The sequence below is a fragment of the Tamandua tetradactyla genome, chromosome 6, assembly GCF_023851605.1.
Source record: "Tamandua tetradactyla isolate mTamTet1 chromosome 6, mTamTet1.pri, whole genome shotgun sequence".
Taxonomy (NCBI): domain Eukaryota; kingdom Metazoa; phylum Chordata; class Mammalia; order Pilosa; family Myrmecophagidae; genus Tamandua; species Tamandua tetradactyla.
The window spans coordinates 130,852,377-130,869,179 of NC_135332.1; the positions used below are offsets into that span (position 1 = coordinate 130,852,377).

At 34.9% G+C, this 16,803-nt stretch overlaps 1 protein-coding gene across 17 annotated transcripts in view; it reads left to right on the forward strand.

The window, feature by feature from the left end:
- Positions 1–16,803, forward strand: part of CNBD1 (cyclic nucleotide binding domain containing 1) — a 662,225-nt gene that overhangs the window by 387,888 nt on the left and 257,534 nt on the right. Inside the window, exon 11 of one of the 17 annotated variants that reach the window (XM_077167157.1) lies at positions 7,002–7,179. The exons of the other annotated variants lie outside the window; for them this stretch is intronic. Coding sequence (XP_077023272.1) covers positions 7,002–7,015 — 14 coding nt within the window. The 3' untranslated portion in view covers positions 7,016–7,179. Of the gene's footprint in view, positions 1–7,001; positions 7,180–16,803 lie in introns of those variants that run through there. 17 annotated transcript variants of the gene reach the window in all.

Sequence of the window (16,803 nt, forward strand, 5' to 3'; positions counted from 1 at the left end):
ATTTCATCATTTTAAAATACGTTACAATCCTGCAGTAATCAGAAAAGTATGGTACTGGTTCAAGGACAGACATATAGTAGTGGAATTAAATTGAGAGTTCAGAAATCATTGGCTAATTGATCTTTGTCAAGGATGCTAAGTCCATTGAGTGATGGAAAGGATAGTTTCTTCAACAAATGGTACTGGGAGAACTTCATAGCCATAAACAAAGAAATGAAGGTGGATCCCTACCTCACACCATATTCAAAAATTAACCCTAAAATGAATCAAAGACCTAAATATATAAGGGAAACATCTCTAGACCTTGTTTTAGGCAGTTGTTTCTTAAACCAAAACCCAAGCAACAAAAGGAAAACTAGATAAATGTGTCTTAATCAAAATTCAAAGCTATTATGCATTAAAGAACTTTATCAAGAAATTAAAAAGGCAATCTATAGAATGGGAGAAAATATTTGGAAATCAGCTATATAATAAGAGCTTAATAACCAGTATATGAAGAACTCCCTACAACTAAACGGCAAAAAGACACACAACCCAATTAAAAATTGGGAATAAAGACTTAAATAGACATTTCCTCAAAGAAGTTATGCAAGGGCCAATAAATATGTCAAAACATGCTCAGTGTCATTAGTTTTCTTTTTTTTTTTTTTTTTTTTTTTTTTTTTTTTTTTTTTTTTTTTTTAAAGGGAAGGAAAGACAGAGAAGGAAGGAAGGATGGAAGGAAAGAAGGGAGGAAGAAAGGGAAACATCTTTAAACATTTTCTTGTTTTATTATATTTTGTTTGTTTGTTTGTTTTTTACATGGGCTGGGGCCGGGAATCGAACCGGGGTCCTCCGGCATGGCAGGCAAGCACTCTTGCCCGCTGAGCCACCGCGGCCCGCCCAGTGTCATTAGTTTTAAGGGAATTTTAAATCAAACTTCAGTAAGATACCATCTCACAACCTCTAAAATAGCTACTATTTTAAAAATGGAATATCGCAAGTACTGGAGAGGATATAGAGAAATAGGAACACTCATTCATTGTTGGTGGGAAGGTAAAATGGTGCAACCACTGTGGAAAAAATTTGTTTATTCCTCAGGTGGTTAAGTACAGAATTACCATTTGATCAGTCTCCCCCCATATCATTACGTATCCAAAAATAATTGAAAGCAGGAACTCAAAAGATATTTTTGCACCCATATCCACCATTGCTAACTGATGGAGCAACCCAAATGTCCATCAGTGGAGAATTTATTTTTAAAATGTGGTGTACACACATACACACACAATGGAATATTATCTGGCCATAAAAATGAAGGAAGTTCTGATGCATGCTAAAATATGGATGAATCTTAAAGATATTATGTTGAATGAAATTAGCCAGACTCAAATGGACAAATATTGTATAATCTCATGCACATGAAATAAGCACAATATGCAAATTCATAAAATCAGAAACTAGAATACAGGTTACCAGGGACTGGGTGAGGGAGGGGAATGGGCATTTAATGTTTAATTGGTATGGATTTTCTGTTTGAGGTGATAGAAAAAATTTGGCAATGGATGTTGTTGATGGAGGCACAAACTTGTGAATGTAATTAACACCATTTTATGTGTATTTGAAAAAGGACAAAAAGGAAATTTTTAGGTTGTATAAAAGTTACCACAAAAAGAAAAAATTGTGGAACTGTACAACCCAAACAGTGAATGCTCATGTAAACAGTGGGCTAAAGTTAATATGATTATTATAAATTGTACCATGAAAGTAGCACACAGATGCAAAATGCTAATAATAAGCAAAAATATGTGTGAGAAGGGGAACTCTGTACTTTTCTGCCTGATTTTTCTGTAAACCTAGAACTGCTCTAATAAAAAATTAAAGGTCACTTACTTTTTTACTCCAATCATATATAATTTTTTCCTTGACAGAATTATCAAGGTGGAGGATAAACTAGAGGTTTCCAGGGGTTAAGGATGGTGAGAGGGTTGGAGTGACTATAAAAGGATTGCTCTAGGGAGAACTTTGTGGCGACAATACAGTTCTGCATGTTGATTGCAGTGGTGATTATGTGATCTTCACTTAAAGGCATAGAACTGTACACAAATATTGTACCAATGTTACTTTCCTCATGTTGATATTGTACTGAAGTTACATTAAGATTTAACCAGTGGGTAACATTGTGTGGAGGATATGCAGAACCTCTCTGCAATATCTTTGTGACTTCCCATGAATCTATTATTGTTTCAAATTGAAAATATTAAATAAAAGAAACATTCACCAGCAGATCAACAAAATGTGGCATATACATACAATGGAATATTATGCAGCAGTAAGACAAAATGACGTCCTGAAGCACATGACAAGATGGTTGAGTCTTGAGGACATAATACTGAGTGAAGTTACCCAAACATAAAAGGATAGATACTGTAGGATTCCACTTTTATGACCAGCATAAAAGTTTAATCAGAGGCTAATAATACAGAATATAGAGGAATTAGAGATACATAGAAGCTTGAGATGCGTGAACCAGCTAATGAGTTGAACTCCAATGTAAGGGTATAGATAGGAGTAAAGGTGGTTCTCTGGTGGGTCTGTAAGTAATATTGAAAATGAACAAGATTGAAAGGGGTTGTAGAGACCTACATGTCCCACTGATTAACACTAGAGATATGAATTAGTTCTTGCAAGAATTGCTTCAAAGATATGATGCTTGTACAGAGTGTTTAAGTCCAGGGTGCAGGGGAAAAACTGCTATTGCATGCTATGAGCTATATTCAAGAGGAAGCCATCAGCACTGCCACAGCAACAGCAGAGGTAAATAATAGGGGAGGGACAAGAATTAAGAGAAGGTTTAGATTTCCTATTTGGCAAGGGTGTGTTTATTGGTTTTCTTTCTCTTGGGAATAATAAAATTATCTAAAATTGAGAATGTTGATGGACTGTGGACTTGGAGCCTTCTGCATGATGCCCAATGAATGCAGGTGGCTGAAGGATGCACTGATGGAGAGGTAGATTGGCAAACTAAGGTGTATACTTATGAACGAAGGCTGTGCTGCTACAAAAAGGAACAGAGTCGTGAGGCATGCAACGATGTGAATGAACGTGTGGGACATTTGATGAGACAAAATAAGTCAGAAACAAAAGAACAAGAATGGTATGGTCACCTTTAGAGATGACTTATAAGAAAACAGGGGCCTAGATTGTAAGCTTTTAGAGCAGGCACATTAAGTCTGGAGTGGTGATTATTATTTTTGGATTTTGAGAGGCTGTTTTATATGTATAACCTGATATTTAGGGATAAGGATGAAGCTGAACAAGTTGGGGTTAAAGTAATTCAGAGCATAAGGAACTACACATCCTCTTTGAGCCCAATGGAAGAAAGGTTTATTTAGTCTGGAACTGAAATTTTCTGTAGTGTAATTTAATTCAGCCTATCTGTATAGCTCATTTGAACAACTGAAACACAGGGAGCACAGAATAAGGAAGAGGTCCTTTAATCCTGTATAGATTATTGTAATGCCTGGATACATCCTAGAGTATATTAAGCAGATAATCAAAAACTATTGGCAAAGTCCCCTGAGGAATGGGAGAAAAATATGAACTATTAAACCTTACCATTAGGGAATCCCATGATATTGTGTCAAACTTTAGGAACATCCAAATCAATAGGCCATGCCCTCAATCAGGAGGCTTACTCCTGTGAAGTTTATGTATATAGCAGAGAAGCTTACAGTACCTATAGGCATGCCTAAGAGTTACTTCTGGAGGACCTCTTTTGTTGCTCAGATGTGGCCTGTCTCTCTAAGCCCAGCTCTGCAAGTGAAATCATTGCCTTCCCTGCTACATGGGACATGACATCCAGGGGTGAAAATCTGTCTCCCTGGCGATATGGGAGATGACTGCCAGGATGAATCCAGACCTGGGACCATGGGATCAGCAATTCCATCCTGACCAAAAGGGGGCAAAGAAGTTTAATTAATAAAGTGTCAATGGCAGAGAGAGTTCAAATAGAGTCAAGAGGCTACTCAAGATTGCTCTTATGCAAGCTTCAGGTAGACCTTGCTACCTATCATAACCTGCCAACCCCCAACCAGGACCATTCCAGCCAATTGTAAAGAACACCTAGGGCAATTTATAAGATTCCACAAAGGGTTCCAGGCACTAGAATAACTTGCCAAAAACCTACAACCTCCAGATGGGTCCCTGGTCCAGATAAGTCCTGAAACCTAGCCTAGCCTCTCCAGAACATCAGATAGTTCCATCTCCCTACCCCATATTAATGACATACCCTTCTAATGTGAGAAATTTAGAATGACCATAGCTCAAACACCCCTAAAGAGAGGGATAGAAAGATCAAAGGTGATGGTGGAGTCATACAGAGAAGATAGGATTTAACAAATGAATATGAATGCTGAATCATTTAATTGATATCTCTTTTAGTCTCCAGTATTTTAGAGAAGCTAGAAGTAAAACTAAATTTGTGAAACTGTAACCTATGTCAAACTCTGAAATATGTTCTACAACTAATGGCGGTGCTGTGCTTTGAAATTTATAAAATTTTTTACAAATAAAGGAGGAGAAAAAGTTGATTGTGATGATAAAAATATATTTAAGCCTTCTAGCTTCCTATATTCTGGAGCAGCTAGAATGAAAAATCTGAGAGGATGGGATGGTTGCCCAAGACAAATTCTGGGATCTGTCCTGTAACTACTTGTTTAAGAGTGCTTTGAAAACTATTGCTTTTTTATTTCTTTGCTTTGTATATATGTTATACTACACAATAAAAAAAGCTAAAAAACAAAACATTCTTTTATTGTAAACCACTAGCTTTCCATATTTATGAAAAACTTGATGAAAAAATTGAGAATAAGCTCTAAATAATATAATAATTATAAAACTGCTTATTAAATTAGTGCTGAGACAGTATTTCACTCTCAGATCAGCAAATATTTTTAAAAGCAATGTATGATTATATTTGTGAAATTATATTATTGTGTGAATATGATTGTGTTCTGAATAAAGAATTGAAATAATATTTAGAAAGGAAGTAAGGTAAGTAAAACAGAGATTAAAAAAAAATAATAAAAACAGTTCCAAAAGATATTTTATAGAATTTGGTAGCAATTCCTTAAAAAAATTCTCACTAAAAGGAAAATATAAGAGAAATACTTAAGTATGATAAACGTTATCTACCAGAAACTTTTTGGAAATGTCTATTAAATGACAGAAAGTTGAAAACATCACTGACGGAATCTAGATCAGGACAACCACACCCACTAATACTGTTTAGGAGGTTTGAGATAGTGCATTACAGTAATAACATGAGGGTGGGCAGAGATGCTGCAGTGGCAGAATTCTCACTTGCTGTGCTGGAGACCTAGGTTCGATTCCTGATGCCTGCCCATGCAAAAAAAAAAAAAAAGACAAAAAAACATGAAATAGTAGAGAAAGATAGAGGAAATAGAACCAAAATCTTACTTACTGATTATGATTGCATGCATAAACAAGATCAGTTATTAAATTACATGCTAAAAGTTATATTATTTAATAATTAATGCTGAGATTTTAATGTCATCAAATATCAACACAGATATGCAAACTTTATTTGCATATCTTGATTAGCTTTTTCTAATCAAGAATTGATTATTTAGAAATATAAATGACTAGAAAAATATAAAATAAAATGTGTGATTCAGGGGTACATGGGGAGTTCAGTGGTAAAATTCTCGCCTACTATGCAGGAGACCCTGGTTAAATTCCTGGCCCAGGACATTGCAAACAAAATTTCATATGATATACATATCATATATCTGTCTGTCTATGTGTGTATAAATATAGAAATACATATATAGGGAGACATAAAAAATGTGATTCAACAAGACTGATTCAGAATCTCTATGAAGTGATCTATAGAAATCTTACCAAAGAATATAAGGCAAATAAATACACACATATCATTTATAAATCAATGACAATATTTAATTTCATAAAATATTCCCTTTTCCAAAATATGCATGATCAATCTTCCACAGTTCAACATTTTCATAAGGAGAGCTAGCTAGCTAGCTACTAATCCAGATAAAATGATTCATCTGGAACAATGACTTTCTTAGATTAAGAAAAAAAAAAGAACAATTTTTAAAGAAACAATAAGCAAAAGAATGTAATGTTGCTATAAGAGAATACAAATAATCCAGGAGATGATTAAACAATTCATGTAACTATGAGATTTTCCTTGGCAAAATGGGCACAGAAATCTGATTGGATGAGATATAAATTACTACGTTCTTTTTTAAATATGATCTGACAATATTAATTTTACATTTAAAGCATTAACCTGTTGACCCTGTAATGCAATATTAAGTTCTGTACTAAAGGAAATGATCAGAAAGTGAATATTTAATACAGAGCTTCTTTTTTGGAGTGGCCCAAAACTAGAAGTAACTTCAATTCTTAAGAAAGTACTCACTGTATTATAAAAAAACTGTATTGTGGAGTACTATGAAACTACTAACATTGAGTGCAATCTAGTGTGACCATATGTCCTAGCTTCCCCAGGATGGTCTCTGGGGACATTCCCCCAGGAAATTAAAGATTTCTGTCCAGACGTAATTATTAGTAGCATAGCCTTTCTTGGTTTAAATGAGAAATTGTATAATCATCCAAGTATATGTTGATGTGAAGGAATTTCCAAAATATATTTCAAGTTATATATAAAGTGGTATTAAAAGAACATAAAAAGTCAATATGTAATCATTTATATGAGCATGCATGGAGGGGTGGAAAAATAGCCACCCAACTGTCAATTTTTGTTATTGGGGTATGGACTGGGGAGTAAATATATCACTTAGATTTTTTTTTATTCTGTAAAGATATTTAAAGGGCAAAAAATAAATGCTGAATAGCTCACTTGGTGCCAATTTTAATTGCGACTTTCAAAAGCCTCATATATTTTCATTTTATGTTAATATTCAATTCTGCAATAAGCTATGCATTTTCCTAATATGATTAAATTACAGAGAACACCAGCTAATTTAAGAAAAATGGAAATTAACAGCTCATTTCAAAAGTTATCAGACATGCCTCCTACAGATATAGTTGTTCCAGCTTGTCTTTTCAGTGGACCCATGATTTTATTCCTGGTGCCATGTCCATCTGATAGTCCCCAGCAAAGGGGGAAGATCACACATTTATTCATCACCTACTATGTATATGGAATTAAGGTAGGTGTTCTAAGAGTGTATTTGGATTCTCCTTTTAGAGATAAACACTCCATGAAGTTAAACTTTCCATTATTTGTACATTTCTTTATTTGGTTAGCAAGTACGGCGTCAACATTCAAACTAAGGTCTGCTTGACTCCCAAATTCTGTCCTTCTCCACCACAGTTTCTCATGAATGTATAGTTCAGTTATTTTTCATTCCTAAAACATTAACATGTATTTCTCTATTCACTCTTAAAGCTCACTGTAAAGGAATTGTTTCTTCTTGAGTAGCAATTCCCAAGTACAAAATTAACCTATGTTTGGAGTTATGTCACTTTTCTCACATGCATGGGAAACTATAAATGGCAGCAAACTTTATTAGTTTGTTTTAAGGAAAGACAGCCTAAGGTTAGAAAAGATAAATGACTTGTCTGGCAGCACATTCCAAATAATGCAGAGTTAAAAACAGAATGTGAACAAGTTAAATGCTCTTTGGCTTCTTAGTCTAGAATACTATTTAAGAGATGCCAGTGATTCTCTGATTTTAGAACATGGTGATGATAATTTATTTTTTTTTTGAATGGGAAGGCACCAGGAACCAAACCAGAATAATAAATTATATTGCTTGCCAGCACTGGTACTAATTATAAGACCTTAGTATTTTGACTTTCTGAAAATCAGATTGAAAAAGATCTATTCAGTTAAGACTATTAGTAATTCATCAAAATTATTTGCTCTGTCCTTTGAAGTGGATACGCTGCTTAAATAATATAATATTTAATGTAAAAGAAAAGATAAATTTTGGTCATGTATTATTTGTGTATAACATTGTAATGGAGCTCTGCTAAATATGACTGTATCAACTGTAGGCATTAGAAGTTTTTAAAATATTTTGTTTATTTGGCGCCAGATATTTGTGTACTGCTATATGATAGGCAGTCTTCTAAACTCCTCTAAGCACTGAGGATAAAAGAATGAACAAAACAAAATCCCTGCTTTCATGAAACTTTCCTTCCAATGTAGGAATATGTGTGTGTGTATGTATAAAATGTCACATGATGGTAAGTGTGCTGAAAAAGAATATCAGAAAACAGACACAAATGGAGGGATGCAATTTATAGATAAAAAGAGCAATCCCTAATAATGCAACCTTGTATCTGAGGCCTGAAGAAGTGAAGGATGTGTGAAGGAAAATGGATATATGCAAAGTGAACAGAGAGTATAAAGGATCTGAGATGGAATGTTCATACAAGCTTGAGTAATGATAAGTTCAGTGTAGTTGAAATGAGTGAGGGTGAAAATTATATGAGATAAAATCAAAGTAACAGCAGGAGAAGAGTAGATGTGGAAACATTAGACCAGCGTATGGACCTTAGTTTTTGTTCTAGGTGATAGAGAAATGCTGTGGGGGTTTTGTAAGCAAGAAGAAATTTGATCCAACTTAAGCTTCCACTGGAAAATATGTTGCATGCAGAACAGGTTTTGGGCACAAGGTTTGGAATGAGATCAGTTAGGAGGGCTTTTACAAGCCCATGCAAAATATGACTGAAGCAGAAACTTTTAGGGAAGATGGTGGACTGGAGAGCTCCAGGACTCAGACCTCTTACCAGAACAACTATTAATGGGCAAGGACTGTCAGAAATAATTATTTTGAAACTCCGGAGGCCAGAAAAACACTGTACAGCATCCAGGGAAGAGAGGGAAGAATAGGCAGATAAATTACAGTAAAGAACTATAAATTGCTATCTCTATGCAGCTGGATACTGGTGCCTACCCCCATCTCATGGCAGCCATCATGGGGTCCAGTTCTGGCTAGTGGCTGGTGCCAAAAAGACATAAAAATCCTCTTCACCAGAAACAGGGATGGGTATGGCCGATCACTGATCACATTTTTGAATTTGGATTGCTGAGTCCCAGCTCCAAGGCTGCCATTGTTTCAACCCTCCAGATAGGAGCAGAGGTGGTAGAGATTTAAAGATGCAGTGCTTCCTCAGGGCTACAGGGGTCAGTTAGCCAAAGAGGTTGCATATCCTAGGAAGGCCAGAAAAGCTCAGCTTTGGGGAACTATAGGAGAAGCTTTTGGTGCTCTTCCTGAACCCTTTCCCAGGGAAATTTAGAGCGGGTCTGTGCCTCATTCATGGGTCCTTGGCCCTCACTTGGCTGGGAAAGACTGACTTGGGAAAGTCTTCTCTGGGACCGCCCCCTTCCCAGAATTTGCCCTCCAGGCAAAAGTGGCATGGGACACTAAAAGGAGTGTAAAAATTTCTGGAGGCAGATAATCTGGAACAAAGAGCTACCAGTATCATCTTCCCAGAAGAGGGAGGTCTGTCTCCTGGAAAACACAGGGCACAATAAAACTCCTATAAACAGGGTAACTCCAGAACAACTAACAAGCAAAAGCTCAGGACAAGACAGAAGCCCACGTGAAAGGGAAATACTTGCATACTGCATTCACCTTGGGCAGACCTTCCTGCTAGGAGGGCTCAAGCTCAAGAAAATCTGTCTTATCACCAGCTACTTACAACACCAAGAAACAAACATCCAAGGGAGTACATTCCATAGTTAACATTTTAATATTTTAAAACATATGGTATGCAACAAGAGTGCAAGACAAAGAGGAAATGATGACAGAGGATAAAAATATTGAAAATATCAATGAAGTAGACAAGGATGTGGACATGCCAAAAAAGTCTTAAAAATAATCTTAAAAATGCTCAAGTAGATGTAGGAAAGTGCAGAGAACTAAAGGATATCAGGAAAATAATGAATGCACAATATGAGAGTCAAAGAAAAGAGAAAATTTCAAAAGGAACCAAATAGCACTACTGGAGTTGAAGATCACAATAACGGAAATGAAAAATTCTCAGGACAGTTTCAAGAGCAGATTGGAGCTGGCAGAAGAAACAATCAGTGAATTTGAAGACAAGACACTTGAAATGAGCCAGGCTAAGGAGCAGAAAGAGATATCAAAAGTCAAAATAGATTAAAACAGATATGTGACATCATCAAGCACACCAATGTACACATTATGGAAATCTCAAAAGAAGAAAGAGAGGAAGGGGCGGAGGGTATAATCAAAGAGATAATGACAGAGCACTTCTCAAACACAGCAAAGGACATGCATATGCATGTTAAGAAGCCCAGAAACACCAAACAGGATAAATATAAAGAAAACTGCAAGAGAAAAGCAATTGGGTACTTATAAGGGAGTCCCAATTAGGTTGAGTGCTGATTTCTCATCGGAAACTGTGAAGGCAAGAAGGCAGTGGGTTGAAATATTTAACATGTTGATGGAAAAACAATGCCAGCCAGGAATTTTATACCTCAGTGAGATGCTTTCAAAAATGAAGGAGAGATTAAACCATTCTCAGAAAAAAGCTGAGGGAGTTCATTATCACTAGACTGTACCTATAAGCAATGCTAAAGGGAGTTCTTCAGATTGGAAAGAAAGGACGCTAGATGAGTTGCAAAGCAGGACAAAAAAAAAAAAATAAAGACCTGCAGAAAAGATAACCATTTGGGTAATTATAAGTGCCAATATAATTGTATTGCATTATTTGGTATGTAACTCCATTTCTTATTTCCTACAGGTGCTAAAATGTAAATGCATAAAAAGTAATAATAAATTTAGGTTTTTGAACATAAATTATACAAAGATAACTGGTAACAAGTACAAAAATGGAGCAGGGAGTGTAGAGGGGCATAGGAAAAGTAGATGTACATGTTAAGTTGGTACCAAACCAACTATAATTGCTATATATTTAGGATCTTAAATTTTAGCCCCATGGTAAACAAAAGGAAAAGAGATCAAAAATATATTCAGATAGAAGTGAGAAGTCACTGAATATAGTTCAATATATAAATAGGCAAATAAGTGTAAAAGTAGGCATTAAAGGAAGTGAGGGACAAAAATGTATATGGCTTATAAAGACTAAATAGCAAAATGAAAATCCCCCATTCTCGGTAGTGCCTTTAAGTGTAAATGATTGAAACTGTCCATTAAAAAGGTAGAGATTCGGAGAATGGATAAAAAAGCATGACCCAACTATATGCTGACTGCTAGATACTTATGTTAAAGTCAAATAAATAAGTTGGTGGAGGAAGAAAGGATGGAAAAAATATACCATGCAAGAAGCAATCAAAACAGATCCAGGGTGGCTATACTAATATCAGGTAAAATAAACTTGAAGTTCAAAACAGTTGTGAGTAAAAAAGATAGCCATTATATATTGATAAAGGGGACAATTCAACAGGAAGATGTAACAATTTAAAAAATATATATGCATTTAACAGCAGAGCCTCAAAATATATTAAACAAATGCTGACAGATTTGAAGGAAGAAATTGATGGATTTACATTAATAGTAGGAAATTTTAACACTCCATCTTGTAATAATCAATAGAACATCCAGTAAGAAGATCAGTAAATACAGGACTGAAAGATACACCAAACCAACTAAAACTGACTGAAATTTATAGAACACTGTACCCAACAAAAACGGAATTCACATCCTTGTCTAGTGCACATAGATTATTCTCCAGAATAGACTGTATATTGGGTCACAAAACAAGTCTCAATAAATTTTAAAAATTTGAAAATATACAACAGAATGAAGCTAGAAATCAATAATAAAGAGAGAACTGGAAAAAGTCACAAATATTTGGAAATTAAATGGAATACTCTTAAACAACCAATGGGTTAAAGAGGAAATCAGAAGTGAAATTAGAAGATAATCTTGAGGGAAATGAAAATGAAAATGCAACATACCAAAACTTATGAGATGCAGTGAAGGTAGTGCTGACAGGGAAATAAATAACCCTAAATGCTTACAATTAAAGAAGAAAGACTTCACTTCAGAGACCTAAACTCAAAACTAGAAGAACTAGAAAAAGAAGAGCAAATTAAACCCAAAGAGATCAGAAGGAAGAAAATAAAACATATTAGAGCAGAAATAAAGGAAATAGAAAACCAAAAAACAATAGCAAAAATCACCAAATCCAAAAATTAGAATTAGTTCTTTGAAAAGATCAATGAAATAGATAAACCTTTAGCTAGACTGACAAAAAAAAAAAAAAGGGATACAAATAACAAAAATCAGAAATGAATAGGGATCATTACTACCGACCCTGTTACCAGACATAGCAGTGGATTCTTTGCCTGATGTGCTCAATGTCCAATTCCTGAGACACCAGTATTTCAAAAAGAGGAAGTGTTTATTGCTAGGTGCAAAGGAGGAGATCAGACAGCCAAAAATCTGTCTCCCTGAACTGCAGTAATTCTGGTAGATTTATAGTATCAGTATAGTATCAGGACAGGTTTTTGGACAACTCCAAAAGTCACGAGTATTTCTGTACACAATCAGTGAACAGTTGGAAGAAGAAATAAAGAAAATAATGCCATCCACAATAGTAACTAAAAGAATAAAATGCCTAGGAATAAATCTAACCAAGTTTATAAGGGACTGTACACAGAAAACTACAAAACATTGCTAGAAGAAATCAAAGAAGACCTATAGAAATGGAAGGATATTCCATGTTCATGAATTGGAAGACCGAATATTCTTAAGATGTCAATACTACCCCCCAAAATCATTTATACATTCAATGCAGTCCCAATAAAAAGTCTAACAATCTTCTTTATGGAAATGGAAAATCTAATTATCAAATTTATATGGAAGGGTCATGACCCCCAAATAGCTAATAATGTCATCATGAAAAAAAGAAGAATAAAATTAGAGAACTTGCAGTTCTTGATCTTAAAACATAACAAGCCACAGTAATCAAAGCAGCATGGTACTGGCACAAAGAAAGAAATATAAGTTATTGGAATAGAACTCAGAACTCAGAAATCAACCATCACATTTATGGCCATTTTTGAGAAGGGGGCGAAGACTGCTCAATCAGGAAAGAATAGTCTTTTTAATAAATGGTGCTGGGAAAAAAATATCTGTATGCAGAAAAATGAAGGACTACTCCTACCATAAATAAATTTCAACTCAAAGCAGATCAAAGACCTTAATATAAGAGCTCAAACTATCAATACAGTTGAAGAAAATGTTGGGAAGCATCTTCAAGACCTTGTGTTAAGCAATAGTTTCTGAGACCTTACAGTCAAAGCACAAAGCACAAAAGATAAAATAGATAAATGGGACCTAATCAAAATTAATTTTTTTTTTTGTTTTTCAAAGGGCATTATCATGAAAATAAATGACAGCCCATACAATGGGAGAGATTATTTGTAAACTGCATATATCTGATAAAGGTTTGCTACGCAGAATACATAAAGAAATCCTTCAACTTAACAAAAATATAAGCAACCCAACTAAAAAAAAGGAACAAACTTGAACAGACATCTCTCCAAAGAAGACATACAAATGGCCAGAAAGCACATGAAAAGCTATTGAACATCATTAGGCCATCAGAGAAATGCAAATTAAAACCACAATGAAATGCCATTTCATACCCATTAGAATGGTTGCTATTAAAAAAAAAAAAAACAGGAAATAAAAATGTAAGAAAGGATGTGGAGAAGTAGGAACACTCATTCATTGCTGCTGACAATGTAAAATGGTGCAGCTACTGTGGAAAACAGTTTGGCAGTACCTCAGAAAGCTAAATATAGAACTATCATATGGCCCAGCAGTCCCACTAGTAGGCATTTACCCAAAAGAACTGAAAGAGACTCAAGTAGATATTTGTACATGGATGTTCATAGTGACATTATTCACAGTTATCTAAAGATGGAAGGAATTCCAAATCTCCTTAAACTGATGAATGGATAAAGAAAATGTGGTATATACATACAATGGAATATTATTCAGTCTTAAAACGGAATGACTTTCTTATACATGCAACAGATTGAATGAACCTTGAAGACATCATGTGGGGTAAAATAAGCCAGACACAAAAGGAAGAACATTGTAAGCTCTCATTGTTTTGGTAAAGTCAGAATCTAGAATACAGGTTGCCATAGAATGGGGGTGGGGGTGGGGGGAAGTAGTTAGAAGGGAGCAGGGAATGGGAAATTAAGGTTTATGAAATGCAGCATTCCTGTTTGGAATGATGGAATGGTTTGGTAATGGATGGTGTGGATGGTAGCACATCATTGTGAACACAATTAACAGGACTAATATCTGAATATGATTTAAAGGGAAAGTATTAGATTGTATATATAGTGGAATAATTTTTTTTTTAATTACTGGAGCTACATTACAGAAACTGGAAACCTAAGTTAAATCAGGCACTTTAATTGATAGTATAGTTATAAAAATGTGCTGTCATCAATTGTAACAAATGTTTCACACCAATGCAAGGTGTTGGTGGGGGGATGGTATATGGGATTCCTGTAATTTGCGCATGATTGCTTTGTAAACCCAGAACTTCTCTAATTAAAAAGAGAGAGAGAGATTGTGGCATGCTTCCTGAATAGACCAAACAGATTCAATGTAATTCCTATGTAAATGTAAATCCTAGCCTGCTGTTTTGCAGAAAATGACAAAGTGATTCAAAAATTCATGTGGAAATACAAGGAGTCCAGAGTAATCAAAACATTCTTGAAAAGCAAATTTGCTAGAAAGTGGTGTGGTAGTCTTGTAAGGAGAGAAATAGATATCTACGGAGTAGAAGTGAGAGTCTAGAAATATGCCATAGTGTACTGGGTTGAATTTTATTTCCCCAAATTCATTTATACCCACAACATCAGGAAATGATTTGATCTTATTTGGAAAAGGGGACCTTGTAAATGTTATTAAGTTAAAAGACCAAATTAATTGAGGGTGACCCTAAAACCAATGACGAGGACACACAGACACATAGTGAACACAGCCATGTGGAGATTGAGGCACCGATTGTAGTGATACAATTAAGAAATGCCAAGGATTGTCAGGCATTACCAGAAGGTAGGAAGAGACTAGGAGAAAATCTTCACTGCAGCCTTCAAAGGGAATGTGGAAGGATTTTACTCCCCTTTGCAGGTTTCAAGGGAGCACAGCCTTGTCACAAAATCTTGATTTTGAGCTTCTGGCCTGCAGAATTGGTAGAGAATAAATTTCTGTTATTTTAAGCCACCCAGTTTGTGGTAACTTGTTATGGGAGCCCTACAAAAGTAGTACTTCTTATATTTATGGTCGATTTGTTTTTGGGAAGATACCAAGACATTTTAATAGAGAAATAATAGGTTTTTGAATAAATGGTGCTGGGCCAACTGGATGTCCACGTGCAAAAGAATAAAGTTGGATCTACTTTACACCATATATAAATATTAACTCAAAGCAGATTAAAGACCTAAATGGAAGAGCTGAAACTATATGATACTTAGAAGCAAGCATGAGAATAAATCTTAATGACTATCAGTTAAGGTGTGACAGCTAAAGTGCAAGTAATAAGAGAAAAAAAAAAGGATAAATTCATCTTCATCAAAATTAATATATTTTGAGCCACAATTGATACATTAAGAAAGTGATAAGCCAACCCCCAGAAAGGAGGAAATACTTCAAATCACATGAATGATATGGGATTTTTTTTATCCAAAATATATAAATAATATTTACAATGCATGGAAACAATGAGTGATGAGTTTGAATAGACATTTCTCCAAAGAAAATATAAAAATGGTCACAAGCACATGAAAAAATGTCTAACATCATTAGTCATTAGGGAAATGCAAATAAAAACCACAATGAGATACCACTCCATACCTGTGAGAATGACAGAAATAAAAAAGACAGACAATAAAAATTGCTGGCTAGCGTGTAGAGAAATTTAGATTCTCATACTTTGCTATGGGCAAAGTAAAGTAGTACAGTCTTTATTAAAAACAGTTTAGCAGCTCCTCAAAAAAGTGAAATACATAGTTAGCATATGATCCAGCAATTCCACTCCTGGGTGGAATTTGAATTCCCAAAAGAACTGAAAACATATATCTTCAAACTAAAACTTGTGCATTGATTTTCATAACGTCATTCATAATATCAAAAGTAGAAACAGTGCCAATGTCCAGTAAATGATGAATGGATAAATGAAATATAGATATCCGTACAATATAATATTTTCAGCAATAAAAAGAAATGAAATACTGAGGCATGCTAAAACATATATGACTCTTTAAGACATTATGCTAAGTGAAAGAAGCCAGTCGCAAAAGATTGCACATGCTAGGATTCCATTTGTATGACTTGTCCAGCAGAAACAGAAGGTAGATTAGTGGTCACTTCAGCATGGGAAAAGGGAGGGAGGAATGAGGAACAACTACTAAAAGGTAAGGATTTCTTTTGGAGATGGCAAAAATATTCTAAAATTAGATTGTGGTAATAGCTGCAAAACTCTATGAATATAATAAAAGCCATAGAGTCATACATATTTAAGTGAATAAATTGTATGGTATATAAATATATCCCAAGAAAGCTGTTAAATTTTTTTGCCTTTAAAAAGTGGAATTTAATAAGTTACAAGTTTACAGTTCTAAGGCCATAAAAATGTCTCAAAGCAAGTCTATAAAAATGTCTAATCTAAGGCATCCAGGAAAAGATACCTTGGTTCAAGAAGGCCAGTGATGTTCAATGCTTTTCTCTCATCTGGAAGGGCACATGGCAAACATGGCAGCATCTGATAGTTTTCTCT